At 31.0% G+C, this 20,962-nt stretch overlaps 1 protein-coding gene across 3 annotated transcripts in view; it reads left to right on the top strand.

Moving 5' to 3' along the window:
• LOC142329302 (exonuclease mut-7 homolog) overlaps positions 1-20,962 on the top strand; it is a 69,929-nt gene that overhangs the window by 18,445 nt on the left and 30,522 nt on the right. For all 3 annotated transcript variants that reach the window (XM_075373761.1, XM_075373760.1, XM_075373762.1), the window contains 3 exons: positions 8,391-8,596; positions 8,972-9,153; positions 17,191-17,383. In XM_075373761.1, coding sequence (XP_075229876.1) covers positions 8,391-8,596; positions 8,972-9,153; positions 17,191-17,383 — 581 coding nt within the window. The remainder of the gene's footprint in view (positions 1-8,390; positions 8,597-8,971; positions 9,154-17,190; positions 17,384-20,962) is intronic.

Genomic DNA, 20,962 nt, shown 5'->3' with positions numbered 1-20,962 from the left:
TGGGATGCCACCGATGCAAATGCCTCGGTAGACATTTGCAGGCATTTGCATCGGTGATTTAATAACTCAGCTTATTGCCTTCGCTGTAGAGTTTATCTGGGAATCATAATGCAGTGGTAACAGTTGCTAGTAACCACAGTGGCTATCCATTATCAAATACGATATATTTGATCCATTATCAACTTCAAAAAGATGCAGCCAAAAACACCATGATTGTCGTTCAACCATTAATGATAGCAGAATATACTAAAAGTATGGGTGGCGTTGATTCTTTTGACAACGGTATTGAAAATTATAGAATTTGAATTAGAGGAAAAAAATGGTGGTGGCCATTGTTTACAGATGCTGTAGATTCTATTATAGTAAATTCATGGAATATATACAGACTTGCAAATAATAGTAAAATCAGTCAAATTGATTTTAGAGGTCTTTTCTTGTATAAACACTGATAAAGAGTGAAGAAATAAAAATACCACGAAGCATTGCTGAAAATGAAGAAAAAATTAAAAATATTTTCCTTTACCACCAGTGATAACAAAGGGTCGTCCATCAAAAAACAGTTTGCCAGAAGATGTTCGTTAAGTTCAAAAAGGGCACATGTTATTTCAGTGCATGTGGGAAAGCTAGAAGAAGATGTAAGCTATGCAAAAACCATAAATTTTTTTTTTTTATAAAATTAAAGTGCACCTAAATTCAAAATGTTTTCAAGAATTTCATTCACAGCAAAAAAAAAAAATTATTTATTTTATAAAAAAAAATTTTTTTTTAATTTATCTGTTACTGTATTACTTTCAGTTTAATAAATTGTAATATAAATTGTTCATATGTCTTCTTATTATACTCTTCAGAAAATTACATTTTTACATGCTTTTTGCCAAAGATGCATAAACTAACTATTTATTCCTGAGCAATAATTGATTTTTTAGTTTATATGAAAATATTTCTACTAATGGATAAAATAAAAAGTTTATTTAGAAAAAAAATTGTGTATGTTTATGTCTGGCAGATAATGGGTTAACAGCATTATACAGGTGAGCAACATAAAACTGAACCCATAATGAAACTGCTACCCAACACTATTTATGAAAGACTCTCACACAACTAGCATGATGAGTGGATGTAAATGTTACTACTAATTGTGCTCCCATTTGTCAGGTGGTTAAGTTTCAGTGCAGTATACGTTTTGTTGTAGTGCAGTTGTGTTTGTAAAAAAGGCCTTATTCAATCCAGGAAAGGATAGCTGTAGTTGAGGCCTGTATTCACTCTGGATAATTTGAAGAATCTTTTCAAGTATTCGTAGAAAAATTTCTGAAGGCCTGTATCACAACAAAGAGTAGCACACATGATTTAGTTAAAAAATGGTGTACAACAGGTTCAGTTTCAAAGGCAAACAAAATAGGCAACCTTCCATTAGGACTCCACAGGCCATTGATGATATTGAAAGGGGAATCTACTGCCAGTCCAGAAGATGCCATTTTCAAAGAATTCTATGTGAAATTAACTGATAATGAAAAAGAATACAGCTTCTTCCAACAAGACAGAGTAAAGTGTCACACATCAAACGTTTCACTGAATCGCATTCATGCAGTTTTCACAAATGAACGAGCTGTCAGCAGAGGACGGTGGCCTCCATGTTCCCCAGAGTTGTCTACTTGTGATTTTTTTTTCTTTGGAGCTACTTAAAGGAGTCAGTTTATGCATCCCCACAATATTAATGAACTGAAAGTGAGCATTCAACAAGAAATCAACACAATTGAACAATTGACAACAACATTTTGTGTCAGACGACTCTCAATATGATCAGTCGAGTACAAAAGTGCATCAATGCGCAGGGTGATCATATTGAACATCCTTTGTAACGATAAGGTAAATAAATGCAACATTTAAATTACGCTTAATGTTTTTTTTAATTTATTTTATCCGTATCATTCATAAAATTTCATTCCGACATAACCTACTGATTCTGCAGCAGTTACATTATGGGTTCGGTTTTTTGTTGCTCACCTCTGTATATTTATTAAAAAAAAAATCATTAGTGATATTATATTGAGTCTGCTAAGCGTGAATTCATTTTTGCTTGTATGGTTGTTTTTTGTTTTGTTTTGTTTTTTTGGTTATTCAGAAGAAATAAGTGTAGAATATGGAAGAAATCCTAAACTTATTGAATCATATGGAGATAGTATGAGTTAAATATATGTACATACTAGAATAATGAAAATACATTAAGATTGTAAAAACATACAGTGATCCCTTTATAAGCAAGTATGCAGATAAAAAAAAAAGAAATATTAAATTTTATGATAAATTTGTTCAGTTTTGTTGAAATTGCATTAACTACTCGACTATACTTGAACTGGGAGTACGCTCTCATGTTTAAAACATTTCACTCTCTAAAATGCTTACTTTGCACTAACAATTCCGAAATTTAATTTTCAATACATCAAAAATTAATTTAAATGTCAGGAAAAGATGTTTGAAAGTGTAGGTTTGGAGTGTCGCTTTATATGGAAGTGAAACTTGGACGATCGGAGTATCTGAGAAGAAAAGATTAGAAGCTTTTGAAATGTGGTGCTATAGGAGAATGTTAAAAATCAGATGGGTGGATAAAGTGACAAATGAAGAGGTATTGCGGCAAATAGATGAAGAAAGAAGCATTTGGAAAAATATAGTTAAAAGAAGAGACAGACTTATAGGCCACATACTAAGGCATCCTGGAATAGTCGCTTTGATATTGGAAGGACAGGTAGAAGGAAAAAATTGTGTAGGCAGGCCACGTTTGGAACATGTAAAACAAATTGTTAGGGATGTAGGATGTAGAGGGTATACTGAAATGGAACGACTAGCACTGGATAGGGAATCTTGGAGAGCTGCATCAAACCAGTCAAATGACTGAAGACAAAAAAAAAATTTCAATAATCAGTGATTGAATCTTTTTATTGAAAAAACAAACCAAGTTGGAGGTTATTCATTTACTTATTAACTTTTAAGGTTAAAGTTGATTTCTGTAGAATTCATTATTTCAACTAGTAAAGATTTTACTGTAGGTGATAAGTCTATTTAAAAATTAAAATTTTTTTTTGAATAATTTGGTATAAAGCGTGTTACACGTAATAAAATACTTAGCTTATCATCTTTGACACAGTCAATAAACGCATTTTTTAATTCAGTTGGGAACATGAACAAAGCACACACGTCAGTCATGATACTATCATGGTTATGTTAATAGAGCAAAAAGGAGCAATAAAATTTGTGAATGAAACTACATTATTAATAGGTGGAACGATTCATGGAAATCTTTTGGCACATTTATTAATGATGATGGATAATAAAAACTGTTACAGTGATTCGATCTAATCATACCTGTCAGTTTACCATTAATTGCCTTATCCAATCTGATTGGATCTTGCAATCAACAGGATAAAAGCTGTAGTACAATGAATTCTATGCCAGGTCGGTGCATTTTTTTTCTGTACAACATGGAATGTTTACAGTTTTTGTGATTACTTATTGTCCAATTAAACATAATATTGATGTAACTCTATTTTTATTTAATTCTCTTTGTGCCAGTGTCAGTACCATAGATTCTCTGGCTATATACTCTGGGTTGTCTACCATATATATATATATATATATATATATATATTATGATATACATATATAACAATATTTTCTGTAAAAATATTTTTTTAAATTTTATTTATTGCTTTGTTCAGTTTGTTACTTTCTCACTGTAAGAATATTTGATGTTATAGCTATAACAGGAAATTATGTAGGTAAAAAATGTGAATTTTTTAAGTTGTATGCCTTTATTTTTTTAATAGATTTGAATTAATTGTAAAATATATATTTTACTAAAAAAATTTATAAATATATATATATTGACAAAAAATATATTTTTGTCAGATAGACATTTTTATGTTGACCTGTATGTTTGTACATTGTATTTGTATGTTGACCTGTGTTTGGTCTTATAACTCTGGACCCCGCTGACCAATTTTCTTCAAACTTTGTAGACAGTCTTCAGAGGAAAAAATCTATTAAACTTTTGCAAAAATTGGAAAATGGGTGGTGGTGTTTTGGCTGAAATAAAATTTCAAATCTTTACTGTGGCAGTGAAGCAATAACATTTTCTTATATAGGTTTTTTATCAAGATCGCAAATTGCCAAAAATTTTTATTTAATTATTTACCCCTCTCAAAAAAATTATTTTAAATATTTCTCTTTTTTAACAATATTTTGCTTCAGAATAGGAGGAGTAGATGAGAGTTTTGCATCCCTATTTTCTAAATCAATAGACTTTGAAACCTCTACTTTTTTACCATTCTACTTCAGTGGTCTACAGTAAATTTTTTAAAAATTTATTTTGTAAATTTAAAAACATCTCTTAAGTAATCCGTTGCATTTAAAGTTTAAAAAGTTTACTTTTTTAGTAGTCCTTACTCTTTAGTATACCTTGAAAATGAAAAAAAAAATTATCCAATATCAAATTTTTAATGTTCAAAATGTCTTTTGTTAAATAATAGTCACTAAAATAGCTTAAAATCCCTCTCCTGATGTGGAAACTCCCAAATTTTCAATAAGTTGAAAATGTATTTTTCAAAATAATTGTGTAACTAATATTAAAAATTTTGGTTATTGCTTTTCTTGTTGAGCATTTTGGCTCAACAAATATATTTTTTAACATTTGTACATTATATTTTTTTATTTCTTCCGGCTATTGAAGTTTACATTTTTGAGTTTTTTGGGTATTTATAAAGCACTTTTTGTTTAATGTTTTACATGAATGTTGTCATACTTTTGATTCATCATAACTTATCTCTTCTGTGTTTTTTCCAAAACATAGTCGTCATAAAGGCCATAGCAAAGAATCCACAATCGTAAGCATTGATTTTTGGTTTTGAACTTTGTGAATGGTTGTTTTCATATTAATGTCATACAATTTAGATAAAAATTTGAAATCCATTTTCTTAAGACAGAATTGATTCAAACTGTCATATACATAAATATATGCCATTAACAAGAACACAAAACAAGATTCTCACAGTTCAGTTTTCATAAGTCCTTAGCAAGTATAGAAATAATCAGTTTTTTCTTTATATTTTTTATTTAACTGTGTATCATAAAATTAGAAAGAAGTATTTTTACATAAAAATATTCATAATTTAAAATATCCAAAAAGAATCATAATTTTGCTTATTGTTTTTTTAATAAAAAGGAATTGTTTTATCTAAAAAGATACAAATAGAGCTTAAAATGATTGAATTAAAAAGTCGAACGCATAGCTTGACTGGCTATGCCGGTAAAGTTATGTAATCTGTTGCAGGTTTTTGTTTTGTTATTTTCTTTATAGTGGACTGCTTTGTTGATCATGTTTATCTATATTTGAGACCATTTGTAATTTGAATTTTTATAAATTGTGGTAGTATTTATGATTATTTTTCTGTAAACTAAAGATTCAATTTGTTTTTTATTATTAATTGTGTTAAATTGTTGTTATCCATTAATTAAAAATTTATTCTCCTGTTTAAGGTTAATTATTATTTTATAATAAATATTTTAAATTCATTAAATAGCTTAAAGTGCAGAGGGATGTAATTATTTATCATTATCTTATCTAATAATTACAATTGTCAATCTGTCATGATTAAATATTTCTACGTATTAGTAATAATAAATTTATGCTATACTGTATTCAATATATTAAAATCTGTGATGTATAAAATTACCTAGTGAAGTTTAATTCACAATGTTTGTTCTTGGTATTAAAAAAAAGCAAAAAAGTTTTTATTATAGATTTGTAGTAGTTTAAAAACTTTTACAACTGAGCAAATATAAATTTACAGAAATGTTTTATTAAATTTTTTTAAGTGGTATGAAATGTAGCAATATAATGTTTACATAATTTATTATTGGCGTGACAATCTTAGGGAAAATCACTTTAATACTTAATCATTCTATAATGTACACTTGTCCCAAAGATTGAAATATCTTTCTAAATTTTATATTATAATCATATTTGTTTGATATGTACAGTCTTTTTTCATGGTTTTGTATATTCCAACAAATCATATTGGGAAAATGGAAATGTGGATGATGAACAGTCAAACTGGTGATTAACCCTGTTGGTGACTGAATATTTGACACACAACACTTTAATTTGTATTTTGTGACTAAAAATTATCACACATTCTGTTCTGAAAAAGAATTAGGTAACTGTTTTAAAATTGTACTTATATCATTATCGCTTGTGAAAAGCTTATTCAGATTATTATTATTATTACTCTGATCATTCGTCATCCAATCAACAATTTGTATTTTCAACACATTCTTCATCTTGCATCACTTTGACTTGATATCAAATCAACGTTGAATTTTTAAATTCATAACCTTCCTTATTCAGTTAAAAAAATACATAAACAGCAAATTTTTCACAGAATTTGACAAAAATAGTACTCTATTTTGTTGATTTCATTCATCCATGATTTTGAATATAAATAATGCACTAGTATTGACTGATACAATCTAGTTACCATTTATTCATTATATTATTTCTTTTTAAATACACTGGGCGATTCAAAAATGACTTCACAACTTAAAACACATATAAAAATGTATTGAGATAACTTACAGATTGGTGACTTACAAACTTGATGTATTTTTCTATGAAATGAGACTTCAACCAATCAAGTTTGTTACCTGACATTCAGTTGGTTCTTTGTGGCTTCCATTTTGTAATGCAACATACATTCCACCTGAAGTTGATTTTATTCCAGACTGTAGCCAGTATGTTGGATGTTACCTTTACAGTCTGATTAAGTCAAAGTTTTAGCTTAACAAGATCAGCAGCCAAAGATGGTACATAAATCTGATCATTAATGAAACCCCACAAGAATAAATCTAGCGGGTTTAAATGTGGGGAGCGAGGTGGCCTTGCAATTGGATGGACCTTCACAACTGATCCACCGACCTGGGAATCTAGTATTAAGAAAATCAGACTTCTAGGCGGTAGTGAAAAGGCCTTATTAGCCCCGTCTTGCCAATAGTAATGGTGTCCATCTTGGTCATCTTTGTCTGACTGAGGAATTAAAAAATTTTGAAGCATGTTCAGATAAGTGATACCATTTACGGTTGTTTCTGGAAGAAGACGGACCGTTCCTTCTGGAAGAACAACCTGTCTCAATGAAGATTTGGTGCCAAGAGTAAATTGTATGCCTACTAGGAGGCTTCCTACTGTACTCTGTTTGAAAATTATGTTGAACTGCAGTTGCTTATTGCAAATCATCAAACCAGAACACAAAGAGAGCACATTGCACACCAATAAGTGTATCTATTTTAAACAACACTGGTAACATTGCTGATGGGCAAATTTGGTGCTAATGAACTACGTGAGTCAAAACTTGAGTGTTTTGTTATGAAATGAAACCTCAGCCAGATCTGTAAGGTAGGTATCTTAATAAATTTTTATATGCTTTTAAATTTGTGAAATACTTCTTGAATTGCCCAGTTTATTGTTAAAGTTAGATGCATAGCTGCTTTCCATTGTATTTTAGAATATTGTTATTATTATAATTATTGTTTAAGTTAAATTGTACTAATGGACAGGTATATTTTATGTGTACTAAGCAAGTGAGAAAAGTCGGATACTGTTTTAACCTTGAAGTTTTAATTTTTTTCTGTTTATGATGCAGTTTTGATCAAATATATTTTTTGTTTCATGTGAAATCTTTTATAAATTTCTTTGCTATTTTACAAGAATACAGTAAAAGCAAAGCCTTTTGTGAGTGGAAGTACCTTATACAATCCTTTCTCATTTGTCTGGTGTCCCTGGAACCAGTGGTTAGTGGTAAGGTAACAAAATATCTACCATATTGTAGAACTCCCTTAAATTTGGCAAAAAATAAGCATACTTTTATGTTATCTGTGCTTTATGCTCAGAGCTTTATTTTAATTTTTAGTTTATTAATTCAACATAACTGTAGAGCTCACTTAAATTCCATAAAAAATGTTTTTTTATGTTTTCATTATTTAGACTTATAAGACTGATTGTAAAACCCTTATAGTCAGAATTAAAGTATGTTACACTGTTCCCATACAGTCAGAACTAAAGTACGTACACTATTCCTATTTCATTACAACTGCTACTAACATTCTAATTTTAACAATAATATATCTATTTAATTGTGGCATTGACTGCTGTGTTGAATTCCATTAACATACGACGAGACTGCCTGCTCTTGGAAGTTTTTTTTTTTGTATTATGGACCATTTTATTAAATGTCGCTTTTGGCAAGACTTTTTATTCTTACTTCATATTAGTTCATATATATAGAACTTAAGAATTTTTTTTGAAGTATAAAATGCATCTGTAGTTGAAAAAATTTTTGTTTTAGGCATGTTACATTATTTCTTATTTGGGATTGTATGATAAGTTTGTTAATATTGAAGATTTTGTGATACCGATGGTATTTCAAGATAAATTATCTTTAATTGAAGATCACCTTCTGCAAAGCCCATCTCATCAAACAGAACTGGTTTCTTATCTTGATAGATTATTAGGTGCCGAAAATGTATTTGGTGATATGGAAAGTATTGCATTGTAAGTATATTTGTTATAATTAATGATTGATGTTTATTATTTATTTATCACAACCTACTTTCATATACTAATTAACTGGATGAAAGATTTTATTCCTTGATGATAGAATTGAGACAATTCCTTATCAAGGAGTAATCTTTTAGAGTAGAACAAACGCAGATATGTAATGTTCAATGTTTGTTATTTTTTTGTATTTTTCTCTTTATTTGTATTATAGTTTTCATTAAACTACTGCTTAAAAATAATTCTTGAACATATTTCAAAATACTATGTAGGTATAATATTTTAAGTTCTCTTTCATTGATTTTCATAAAGTAGTTATTTTTTGTTTTTTTTTTTTTAATTATAATATTTTGGGTTATTGATTGATTACAGTCGATTGGGTGTACCAGAAGTTAAATACGACAAATTTAACTACAAACCATTAAGTAAACTCGTTGCAAGACTTATAAAAAAATATCATATACCAACCTCCTTCTGTCCTAATCTTGATCGGAAACGTAAGGAAGGTGCATTAAAATTTCTTCTGAACAAGAAATATATTCATAACTCTATAAGTAAGTGATAACTTAAAATTAGTTATGTGTATTTTATTATCATTAGATTGTTCTGTTTTTATAAATTTATTGAAAAATATCACTAATATTACTAATGTCTAATGTTTGGCTGTCTAATAATCTGCGAGTTTGTTATAATTAAAGAGCTGTCATAAGTTGTTACTGAAGCAAATCTTAAAAACAAGATTATGCTCAAAAATTGTTATGCTCTAAACAGAGAAGGATTGGATGAAACATGAAATGAAAATTGTGTAATGCAGCTTCATCTAAGAATTTCTTCTCTGTCCTTGCAATTGCTAAGCAGAAAACTAAAGCTCTCGAAAGTGTGGGCATTTATAAATTGATTTGCAATTTAGGGTACTCATAGAGCAAACTAAAAAAAGAAGTTTAAAACTAGATTATTGGAGCATTTTACTCATTAGAAGATCACTAAAGACTATAGAACTTGGTGTATTCCAGTTTTGTCTGTAAATTGGTTATAAAATTGCTTATTTTTAGAAGTTATAGTTTTTAAAAAATCTGATGATTTTTAAAGCAAGCTTCAAGGTTTGAAGCAAAAATCTATAATTTCTAACTAGATTTCCTAAAGCAACAATGGTTGTTAGCATTGATTTGTCAATAAATATCTTTTGTCATTATTTTAATTTATTTATTTAATGTACAGCGCGTTCGGAAAGTTGCTATGCACTGGAATCATGGAAGTGTAATGACAAACCTTTCTTAATTATTACTTTGTATTTTTATTTTATAGAAACGCATATTACAATAACTGGGATAGTTTATAAAAGGTGTTGAAAATGACCTCCTCTAACATCAGTACAATACGGCACATGTTTTAATTTGTTTTCAAACACTTTAACCAGCTGATATACTGGAATGTCTTGTATATATGTCATTATTGTGGCTTTTAGTTTGTCAGTTGTCCCGGTCTGTTGTGATATAATGCTTGTTTTGCTGCCCTCCAGTGAAACTAATTCAAGGGAGTCAGATCAGGTAGTTGTGCAGGCCACAAACCCCTTGAAATATAAGTAGTTGTTATATTTTAAGTTTTCATTTATCAAAGACATTTAAGTCATTGATCTGTTAGCGCACTGTGACACCATCTTGTTGGAACCAACTCTGATTGATTTCCACTTCTGTTAAGTGACTAATGAAGTTTGTTAAAACAACAATAACAATTACTATTATCTGTATTTTCAACAAAAAAATTGAACCCACGATGCGCATTCTACTCTCACCAACTCAGCCTCCAATTTTTGCTTCCTGTAAAAATTGTGTAATTCATTGGGGTTAGTTGTCATCCTTAGTCGTGTATTTTGTGAATTAATATACCCTCCCAGATGAAATCACACTTCATCTGTAAAAAACATAATCTTGAGGATACGTATGGAATTTTGGTCAGTAAAACATCTAAACCATTGATAGTAATTTAGTCTTTTGACATGATCTGTAGGTTTCATTTCTTGAAGACACATTACTTTGTAGGGGAAAAGTTTCAGTTCTTTTCTTACTGCTTTATATGCAGTAACATATCCAGTACTTTTCTGTTGTGCTAACTTACGCATTGACTTTAATGAACTTATGGCCATAGCATCCAAAATATCAAGCAGCTTCTCTTCATTTAGTTTTGGTGGTCTTCCACTTCGATCAGCGTTTTCAACAGAGCCTGTTGACTGAAAGTTTTTGATAAGTGTTCACATTGCATTGTAGTGAAGAACAGGAGTATTTGGAAACTTTTCAAAAAACTTGTGCTTCACTAATTCAGTATATTATTCACCTTCAAGAAAGATGTGTTCAACGAGAAGAATGTGTTCTTCTACCAGAAGAACCATTATATTTTTCACAACTACTGATTCTGATAAACAAAACATTAAACAAAGCATTTTCAATCACAACTTAACAACTGATCTAGGTTACTGAGCAATGCCCAATGAACCCACAGGGCAACCAACCTAATGCCAAAAAAACAGAATGCACCTCATAATTCTAAGGCATAATGCATAGCGACACTTTCCAAATGCACTGTATTTTCTTATATATACACCTTTTTCTGCAGATTCTCTACTGATGATTCTTTAGCTAATGAATTTGCTATCTAGGTTTATTATCAGTGTATGATTTTCTTGAACATTTGTTTTTATAAAAATTTTATACTTATACATTTCTTTTTATACTTTTATTTAATGTTATCTAAATTAATGAGTTAACCAAAGCAATAAAAGTTTAAGAAGAAATTTCCACCTTAACAATGCATTCTTATTTTATGTAGATGAAAACATTTTTGGAGATAACTCCACATCAGTTCTTTCATAAAAAAAAAATTATTTTGATAAAGTAACCAGAAAAACTTATTCTTCAGTATAAATCTTCAATATAAAGTGAAAATGTATTATTATTAAGATGAGAATATCTGTTTTTAACTTTTGACTGCTAAGGTGAATTCATTAATTTGGGTAACTATAATTCAACAAATTAAAAGTAATATACTATAGTGTGTTTATTATTAATATACATTAATTATGAATGTTATCCTAATTTTATTTTATTAAATAGTATTTTATCAGTTTCTCTTATAAATGAGTAAAATGAACTGTTCATTCAAACATTTTTCTGAATACATATATATCTGAGCCCTCGAAAATAAAAATTCAGAATGATCTAATGACCTTGAACATGCAATTTTTTAATGATATGACAAATATCTTACTGTTATGTAAAGAGACAGATGTAGAGACTACAATATAATTTCAAGAGTAAATTTCAAAAACTCAAAACCTTGTAATACTCTGACCGTACTAAAGGAGAATGGCAACTAGATCATGTCTTCATGGACAAACATCACTGCAAAGAATTATACAATGTAAAAGTTCTCTGCGAAGGCTCAGATTAAAATTAAATTCACTCCTCAAAGGAACCAACAAAACCAAGACCCTAAAACTAAAAGAAAAATTTACCCTACCCAACTAATTAAGATAAAAATTACAGAAAAGCAACTGAATAAAATAACAATTACAGATAAACTAAATGTGGTACAATTATTACAGTACCACAAAACCTTAAAAAAAATACGAACCCCCAACCCTACTAATGAAGGATGAAAGCCATAATCTGACCCATAACAATAAAAATAACGGGGAAATCCTAGCTAAATATTTCAACAAACCCTTAAATAAATCCGACAGAACTCCTGAACTTTGACCAGTACCCCAATAACAACAACACCAGAAAACATCAATCCTCCCACAATAAAAAAAGTCTACCAAACACTGAGATGAAGGATTACAAAGGGACGGGAGAAGATCAGACTTTTGTAGAGATCTAGAAACTTGCAGGAAGACCAGCAAAAATTGCCCTTCATCAACAGCTTGTTCAGACAAGCTGTTGATGAAGGGCAAAGAAGAAGTACTAGAACACTGAATGACAGCCCTCATCCATATGCTACACAGAAAAGCAGATAGAACAAACCCTAACAATTACAGGGGAATCTCACTCTTAGACTCAACGTATAAAATTCTTTCAAGAATCATCCTCATCAGGATCGGTTTACAACTCAAGAAAGAACTAGAAGAATAACAGGGAGGTTTCAGACCCTGGAAAAGCTGTCCAAAGCAGATCATGAACCTGGATTGGGGTAATAATGGATTATAACAGAAAAGAAGCGGAGACATGGTGATAATGTTTGTAGACTTCAAGAAAGCATACGATTGCATCCACAGAGAATCCCTACTAAAAATTCTAAGACACCTCGGACTACATCCCAAATTAATAAACATGATAAAACTGACCCTCATAAACACTTAGAAAAAAGTGAAATTCAGAGGCAAACTCTTGAAACCATTTGTGATCAAAGCAGGACTGCACCAAGGCGATGGACTCTCACCACTAATATTCAGCTGTGCTCTGGAAATGGTAATGAAGGAATGGCTAAAAAATGCCCCAAAAAATAAAAATAGGGCAAAAAATCAAAACAAACTTGCCTTGGTTTCGCCGATGATTTGGTACTTCTAGCAAATTTCATCAACAAAGATGTGAACAGAGATAGAACTTCAAATCAATGTAAACAAAATATCATACTAAAAGACAGATTATGCCTCAAACATAAACGATAATAAAGTTAAAATAGTAACCAAATTTATATACCTTGGAGAAATAATAATAAACAACCTAAACAAGAATAAACAAACTAGCTAAATCACAAAAATTAACCTTTGCACCTACAGAAAAAAAATCATCCATAAATGCAAAAATAAGATACTATAACAGTTATAAACTGGAAGCCACATATGCAGCAGAAACACTCTTCCACTTGAATGAATAATCAAAGACTGACAGACTCTAGAAAATCAAAAGAAGAGTTGGAAGAACCTGCATCAACAAAAAGTACCAGAAGGATAGGGAGTGATGGATCGTGCCCATCAAATTCATGTACAAAGAATTAGAACTTATCACTGATACCATGCATAAGAGGAGAATAGGATTTTTTGAACACATCATAAGGATGCAAGATTCAAGATTTCTGAAACAGCTAGTACAGTGCAATCTCTTTTCTTAGCAGTAAATATACAGATACCTCCATTATCCCCCGTTGGCATCCTCTTGTTAATTACTGCTTTGGTCTTTGTCAGTATCATAAAAAGAACACAAATCCTGTTATTTTACGAGAAAAATTTTATAATATTATCAATAACATGAATCCTGATGCTGTAGTTTATACAGATGGCTCTAAAAACATTAATTTTGTTGGTTGTGTTTTTCTGGTTGGCAACACAACATGCATGTTTGGCCTTCTCAGCATCGTCAGTAGTTTTGTTGCAGAGCTGTATGCTATTAATAAGGCCTTAAATATAATTAGCCCAACATTTCAATACACGTCTGTCTCCTCAGATTTCATGAGTACTTTACTGGTGCTTAGTGACATGTACACTCTATTGCATGTAAGATTTAGAGTGTTATTTCTTGAAAGACTGAATGTAATTCAGTTGTGAGCTTCTATTGGATCCCTAGCTGTATTGGAATTTCAGGCAATGAGCATACTGATAGTGCAACAAAAAAGGCTTGTTTCCAGCCAATCTTGTTTCACCAATCATATTGACTCGAGTGATCTTATCTATTTTCTGAAGAGAGTGGTTCATGATGAGTGGCAAAGCGAATGGAATGCTACCATCAACAATAAACTTCATCCTCTTATGAACACTGTGTCACCACAGGGCTCTTCTTGTGGATTGTATCTGTTGTGCAGCATTGCATCACAAGTTTAAACTAGGGACTGACATGTGAAGTATGTTGGGTAACAATGAAACAGTGTTATCTAATCTTTCATGATTTCTCAAGGTTGTCCGTTTATATTAATATATTTCAGTATTCGGTAGTAGCTTTCTGGTAATTCAATAGTATTTATACCGTTTGGTATGTAGCAAATGGTAATTTTATTCTTTCAATTTAGATTATTGATGTAATATTCCATTGTAGTTTTAATTCACTTTCGGGTTTTTAGTTTAATTTTTGTACTTTTATTATTTATTAATTTATTATATAAATATTATGTCTGAGCACTGATATTGATACTTTGTGTGCGCCCAGGAAAAAAATTACAATCTTGACTTGATAAACACCAACACAAGATGCAAATGGATCAGAGAAATAAGAGAGGATCTGAAGGAAATTGGCCTTATTCAAAAGTCACCACAGACAAGATAAAATTAAACAAAAAATCAAGTATAAATACTTGCTTCAAACTCACAACATGAACATTTACAAAACCAAAAAGTGCATGGAGATGGGAACATATGAAAAAGTACTGAGAGGACTGCAAGACCCTAACAGTCCCATTTAAGAGACATAGATAATGGACTGACTAAAAGTGACTTTTTTGTTTGTTTCCAATAAACTAAACCAATTATTACAAAATTTTAACTGTAGCTTTCTTATGACCCCAGAATGTTTACCACAATCCAAACCTCACCAATCTCACTACTGTATAAATCATAAATAAATAAAGAAAAGTATAAATAGATAACCTTTTTTTAGTAAATTTAATATCATCTATATTAATCATGTCTGTCATATGTCGATATCAATTGCTTCAGACAGTTATTATGGAATTTACTGAATTGTCATTGTCTATAAAAGATCAATTTTTTATTATTATTGAAATAGATGTAAAAACTAATTAGTTTGATATTAAAATTAAAGGGAATGACCATTTTATATATTTAATAACTGAAAAGTTCTTCATCCAAATTAATCTACTTTATCATCTGGTAGGTTTATGAATAGCAAACCTCTGAGAGCAACAGCTCACTAAAAAGCTATTTCTAATTTTTGAAGTGACAGGGGAACCATGACAGGGGTGCTAGTCGAAAGTAATTAGAAATACTTTAGATTGTCAAAATAAGAATAATAGAAATAATGAAAGTAAATAATAGAAATTACAAAATATAAATAAATTTAAATTAAACATTAAATGATGAAGCACTAAATATTTCTTGAATAAGAAAATTAATGTGTAGGTATATTTTTCTTTACATATGATACTTTACTCTCAAACCATAAAAGTGATCATTCTGAGTATAAAGTAAGATGCAGAATGATCAGATGCATTTTGTATTTGTGTAATAATGTAGCTAATTAATAATGAAACCTAATTTATAAAACAGTGGAGTAATAATGGAGTAAGTTTTTGTTTTCATTGCTCAAAGAACAAATTACTGATTTTTGTGTTACGAGGGCGAGTCAAAAATTATCTACACTATTCCTTCTATAATTTATTTACACAAAAGGTAGGGGTTCAACATGTACATCAGTTTTTTACTTGGTCACCTCCCTTGTTAATGCATTGATCCAGCAGTCCACAAGCTTGCGTATTCCTTCCAAGAGGAAGGTTTTCAATTTGTTTTGAAGTCACTTTTGCACCACTTTCTGCACATCTTAAGTCTGTGGAAAATCGATGACCTTGCAAAACATCTTGAACAGTCCAAACAGATGAAAGTCAGAAGGAGCAAGATTTGGGCTGTATGGAGGATGTTCCAGTACTTAAAAATTTCAATTGATGGTTTGAACAGTGTGGTGAGCTGTGTGTGGGCGAGCATTGTTATGTAACAACAATACTTTCTTCGAAAATATACCTCATTGTTTCCTGTGAATTGCTGGCTTCAGCTTGTTTTGATTCGAGCTATTGATTGTAGTCCCCTTTTCAGTGAAATCTTACAATAGGCCCCTTGTGTTCCAAGAAATGGTTAGCATAACCTTATCCACTGATGACATAGTCTTTATTTTTTCTTCACTGCAGATTCCAGGTGTTTCCACTCATTACTCTGGCATTTTGGTTCTAACTCATAGTGATAAACCCACCTTTCATCACCGTTGACATCACACACAGCCTTTATGGAAGCCAAGCTCCTCATGGATGAGTAGATGGGCAGAACCATGACTGATGTTAAAGAAGAAGCTACCTCATCGATGGTTACTCGCCTATTTGCTAGAACCTCTCTTGAACTTGCTGAATCTTATCATGTGTGGTTAAGATTGACAGGCGTCCTGCTTCTTCATGTGTCACTTTTGTATGGTCACTTTTAATCTTCTTAAACCACAAAAAAAACACTTTTACATGATAAAGCACTGTCTCTGTATTGTGATAAGCCTATGCTTAATTTCAGCTCCCTTCGCACACTCAACTGGAAAATTGATTACTGTTTGTCGTTCGTCCTTGGTGTAAACTGCTAGTGGAGCAGACATGTTTACACGGTAATAACCAGAAGGTAAATTACACAATTGGGATCAAATTTTGCATGCATGACTGCAGTCATACCGACTCTTAAGTACACGTGCATAGAAGGCAGTATGACAACCTTGCAGGTGTTTTATAGTGTAAATGTAGATAATTTTTTGCTCGCCTTTGTAAATTGGTTGTACAGAGTATTTACAAGGACTAGTAGTGAGTAGTTTTCCTTGTATAATTGAAACTAGTTTATTTTGTTCTTGTTTGAATATTAGTATCTTTTTTAACTGTTATTGAAATTAATTCCTTTTTTTCACCAGGTGGAGATAGTTGGCGAGAGATGGTCATAGATGCTGTAGGATCATCAGAAAAAATGCAAAAAGAATTATTAGTGTTATTGTGTCAATACAGTGATGAATATGAAGCATTATATTGGGCAAGATTTTATAAAATTCCTTTTGATGATGCACCTTACAATGTAAAAGAAATATGGAATTCTAGTGCAGATAAAAGGTATTATGAACATGTTATCTATTTTCTTCATATGTTTGGGGGGAAAGTAGTTATAGTATTAACTTAATTGTTATTTAGTAATAAATTTTAATAGTTATTGTAGATCATAATTTGCTCTAGTAGTTGATTTTCCCTAACCTTTTTATGTGCTAAACTTAAATTTTTTATTTTTAAATAAATACTTAATTCGAATGGATTAATAATTGTATTCTCTGTAAATCACATCAAGAATGCTTGAGAATGCTGTTTAGGAATCTAGAGGAATGCTGTGTAGATGTGCTTTCCTTGCACAAAACAAAAAATCTGATGTGGGCATCACATGACTTCCTTGTACGCCTATTCAGTTATGTATACACATTTTTTTAAAATGAAACATACATAAAATTTTATTTCATTAGTAACTTCTGATATTTTTTCATATTTTTTATTTTTTTATTATTGAATTATTATATATTGTAAAACATTTTTACAATCGGAGGTTAATAATTATTAATAAATCAATATATTTAAATTAAAAAAAAAAAAAGTTACAAAAAAGGAGATGAAGATTTGAACCGATATGCTTTCCCCTTCTAAAATCCAAACATTTTATTTGGCTATAACTGGAACCAGTGAAAAAAGTCCAAAATCCAGGTTTTTTGTTGATTTTGGGCTTTTTTGGACACTTTTGGTTCAGTTGATTACAATCAAAAAGGGTGGTGGGCAACTAGATGTTACAACAGTCCTAAATCCAAAATTTCAACATCCTATGGCTAATAGTTTTTGAGTTATGCAAGGTACATATGTACGGTACGTATGTACAGACATCACACAGAAACTAGTCAAAATGGATTCAGGGATGTTCAAAATGGATATTTCCATTGAAATCTGAAAACCAAAATTGTTTGTGGTCACAATACTTCCTTTACTTCGTACAAGGAAGTAAAAAGAATCTTCACAGACTTTGCCTGTGTTGATCAATGGAAACCATGGTAAAACCTTGATCAGATCACTGTTACAAAATATACAAAGGGGTCCAAAAAAATGTGCTCACTGTTTATAATTAAATAATATCTAAACAAAAAGACTTCACTCACTAATCTAATGTGTAGTGTAGTCTAAGGTATTAAATTTGTTGTGGTAGGTGGACCTGGCAATTTATACTGTGCTGGTGGTTGGTGGTGAAACAAGCCAGTCATACTAACTAATGCAGCAGAAGACAGTCGAGTAGCAACAATGACTGAGGTTCATTTATAGTTGTTGAATGCAAGGCTGTACTGATGGTACTGGAAGTTCGAGAACATTCACGAGGTACAACGGCAGTGACAGAGAGAGTTTGGAACAAGGGAAGATTTGGCCAACCGCGAACAGCTGCAAGTCCAGCATCCATTGGTGCAGTGTTGCAACATTTTACTCGATCACTGCAAAAATCAGTGAACCAGGGAGCATGTGGAAAATGGGGTGAGCCGGTCAAGTGTAATATGCATTCTAAAGAGTGGAAAGTGTGCATTCAAAAACTGCTACATGCGATGAATGAGGACAACCCAGATCGAAGGATGGAGTACTGTGAATGGTTTCAGCACGTGGTTGGCAAGGATGAGGAATTTGCAGGGAAGTTTGTGTGAACTAATGAGGTGCAATTCAAACTTAATGGTACCATGAACTGCCACAATTGTGTCTACTGGGCGTTTGAAAATTCTCACGCTTATCTGGACAGGGCAGTGAATCTACTGAGGGTTGCTGTGTGTAGTGTGGTCTATTATATCAGTGCATGATTTGATTGGTTTCTTTTTCTTTGAGGGTACCATAACTGGTGAGGCGTATCTTGATATGCTACAGACAAGGGTTTTGTCTGCCATCCAGAACTTGTATGGTGATGAACTTTTTTATGTGTAACAAGACAGAGCCTCACCTCACTACCATCAAGATCTCAAAACTCTGAACTTGATAAAACTCCAACTTGATAAAATAAAACTCTGTTTGGACAGTGGGTAGGTCAAAGAGATGTTGTTGAGTATACCCACCTCAGTCCACCTGTAGGGGACCGTCAAGAATGACATGTATCGACAAAAACCAGCAACAGTCGACAAGCTACGTGAAATAATTGTAGAGTCAAGTGTTGACATTACGACAGATACACTATCAGCTGTAGTTCAATGTGCAGTTCAGCACCATGGGCGTATAGAAGCTGCTGGTGGCGATTTCAAACACATACCATAACCCTTTCTCAGTGCCAAAAATTGTCACATCAAGTCAAATTTGTTACAAGATATGGACTAGCAAACAGTGAGTACAATTTTTTTGAACACCTCTGTATGTAAAGTTACATGTCCATCTGGTCTGTATATCTTTCTACCTTATATATTTTCTTTATAAAAAACACCAGGTTTTCTTAAATATAATTTTTTCCAATGTCTGATTTTTACCACCATCAGTGTCATGTGTTACACCATGTTTTAGAGAATTCTTCATCAGGTATAATAAAGTAACAGGAACAAAAAGATAGTAAACAAACCTCATTATGAAAAGCTGCAAGTGACATGGGGTTTAGATATTTAAATTGTCTTTTACCCTAAGTATCTTGTGTGTGTATGTGTCTGTGAAAAAATTGTGAATACATCTGGTCACAAGATTTGAATAAGTACAAAATATTTTAATATGGAGATGAAGTAAACATGGCTTCTTCAGTCTGTTTACCTAAGTATATCTTTACATCAATGTGTGACACATAAAATTAAATTATGAAATTGAGAACCGAGGATGTAGGCAAGAACTAGAAAAATGCATTATTATTTAGCTATTTTTTCATAGATAAGAGAATAATCCAGGGATATTTTATTCTGTTTAAATTTTGCGGTACCGCTGAATCACTTGTGCCTATGAACCAATAAACCTGCAGTATTGTAAGTAGAGTCTTGTTGATATGGAAATTCATGTAGCTCGATTTTTTATCGACTGCTAATTTATATATTTGTTGTTTATAATAGTTTGCATTATTTTTTTAAAAGTAAATATATCTAAAAAATATAACCTTTCGCTTAACTAAATAAAATGAATTATTAAATTCTGCTGCCTTAGTTATGATGTGAAATCTGACATAAAAAAAAGAAGTTTAAAAACAGATGCCATTTGAATTATTATATTAATTATGAAATTGAGAACCGAGGATGTAGGCAAGAACTAGAAAAATGCATTATTATTTAGCTATTTTTTCATAGATAAGAGAATAATCCAGGGATATTTTATTCTGTTTAAATTTTGCGGTACCGCTGAATCACTTGTGCCTATGAACCAATAAACCTGCAGTATTGTAAGTAGAGTCTTGTTGATATGGAAATTCATGTAGCTCGATTTTTTATCGACTGCTAATTTATATATTTGTTGTTTATAATAGTTTGCATTATTTTTTTAAAAGTAAATATATCTAAAAAATATAACCTTTCGCTTAACTAAATAAAATGAATTATTAAATTCTGCTGCCTTAGTTATGATGTGAAATCTGACATAAAAAAAAGAAGTTTAAAAACAGATGCCATTTGAATTATTATATTAATTACTGATCTAACTTAGCATATTGTTAAAGAAAAAGGTCAATAGATC

This window comes from Lycorma delicatula, chromosome 8 (assembly GCF_047948215.1).
Source record: "Lycorma delicatula isolate Av1 chromosome 8, ASM4794821v1, whole genome shotgun sequence".
Lineage (NCBI taxonomy): Eukaryota > Metazoa > Arthropoda > Insecta > Hemiptera > Fulgoridae > Lycorma > Lycorma delicatula.
Note: the sequence above shows the minus strand (reverse complement) of the source record. Positions and strands in the feature narration are given on the sequence as shown.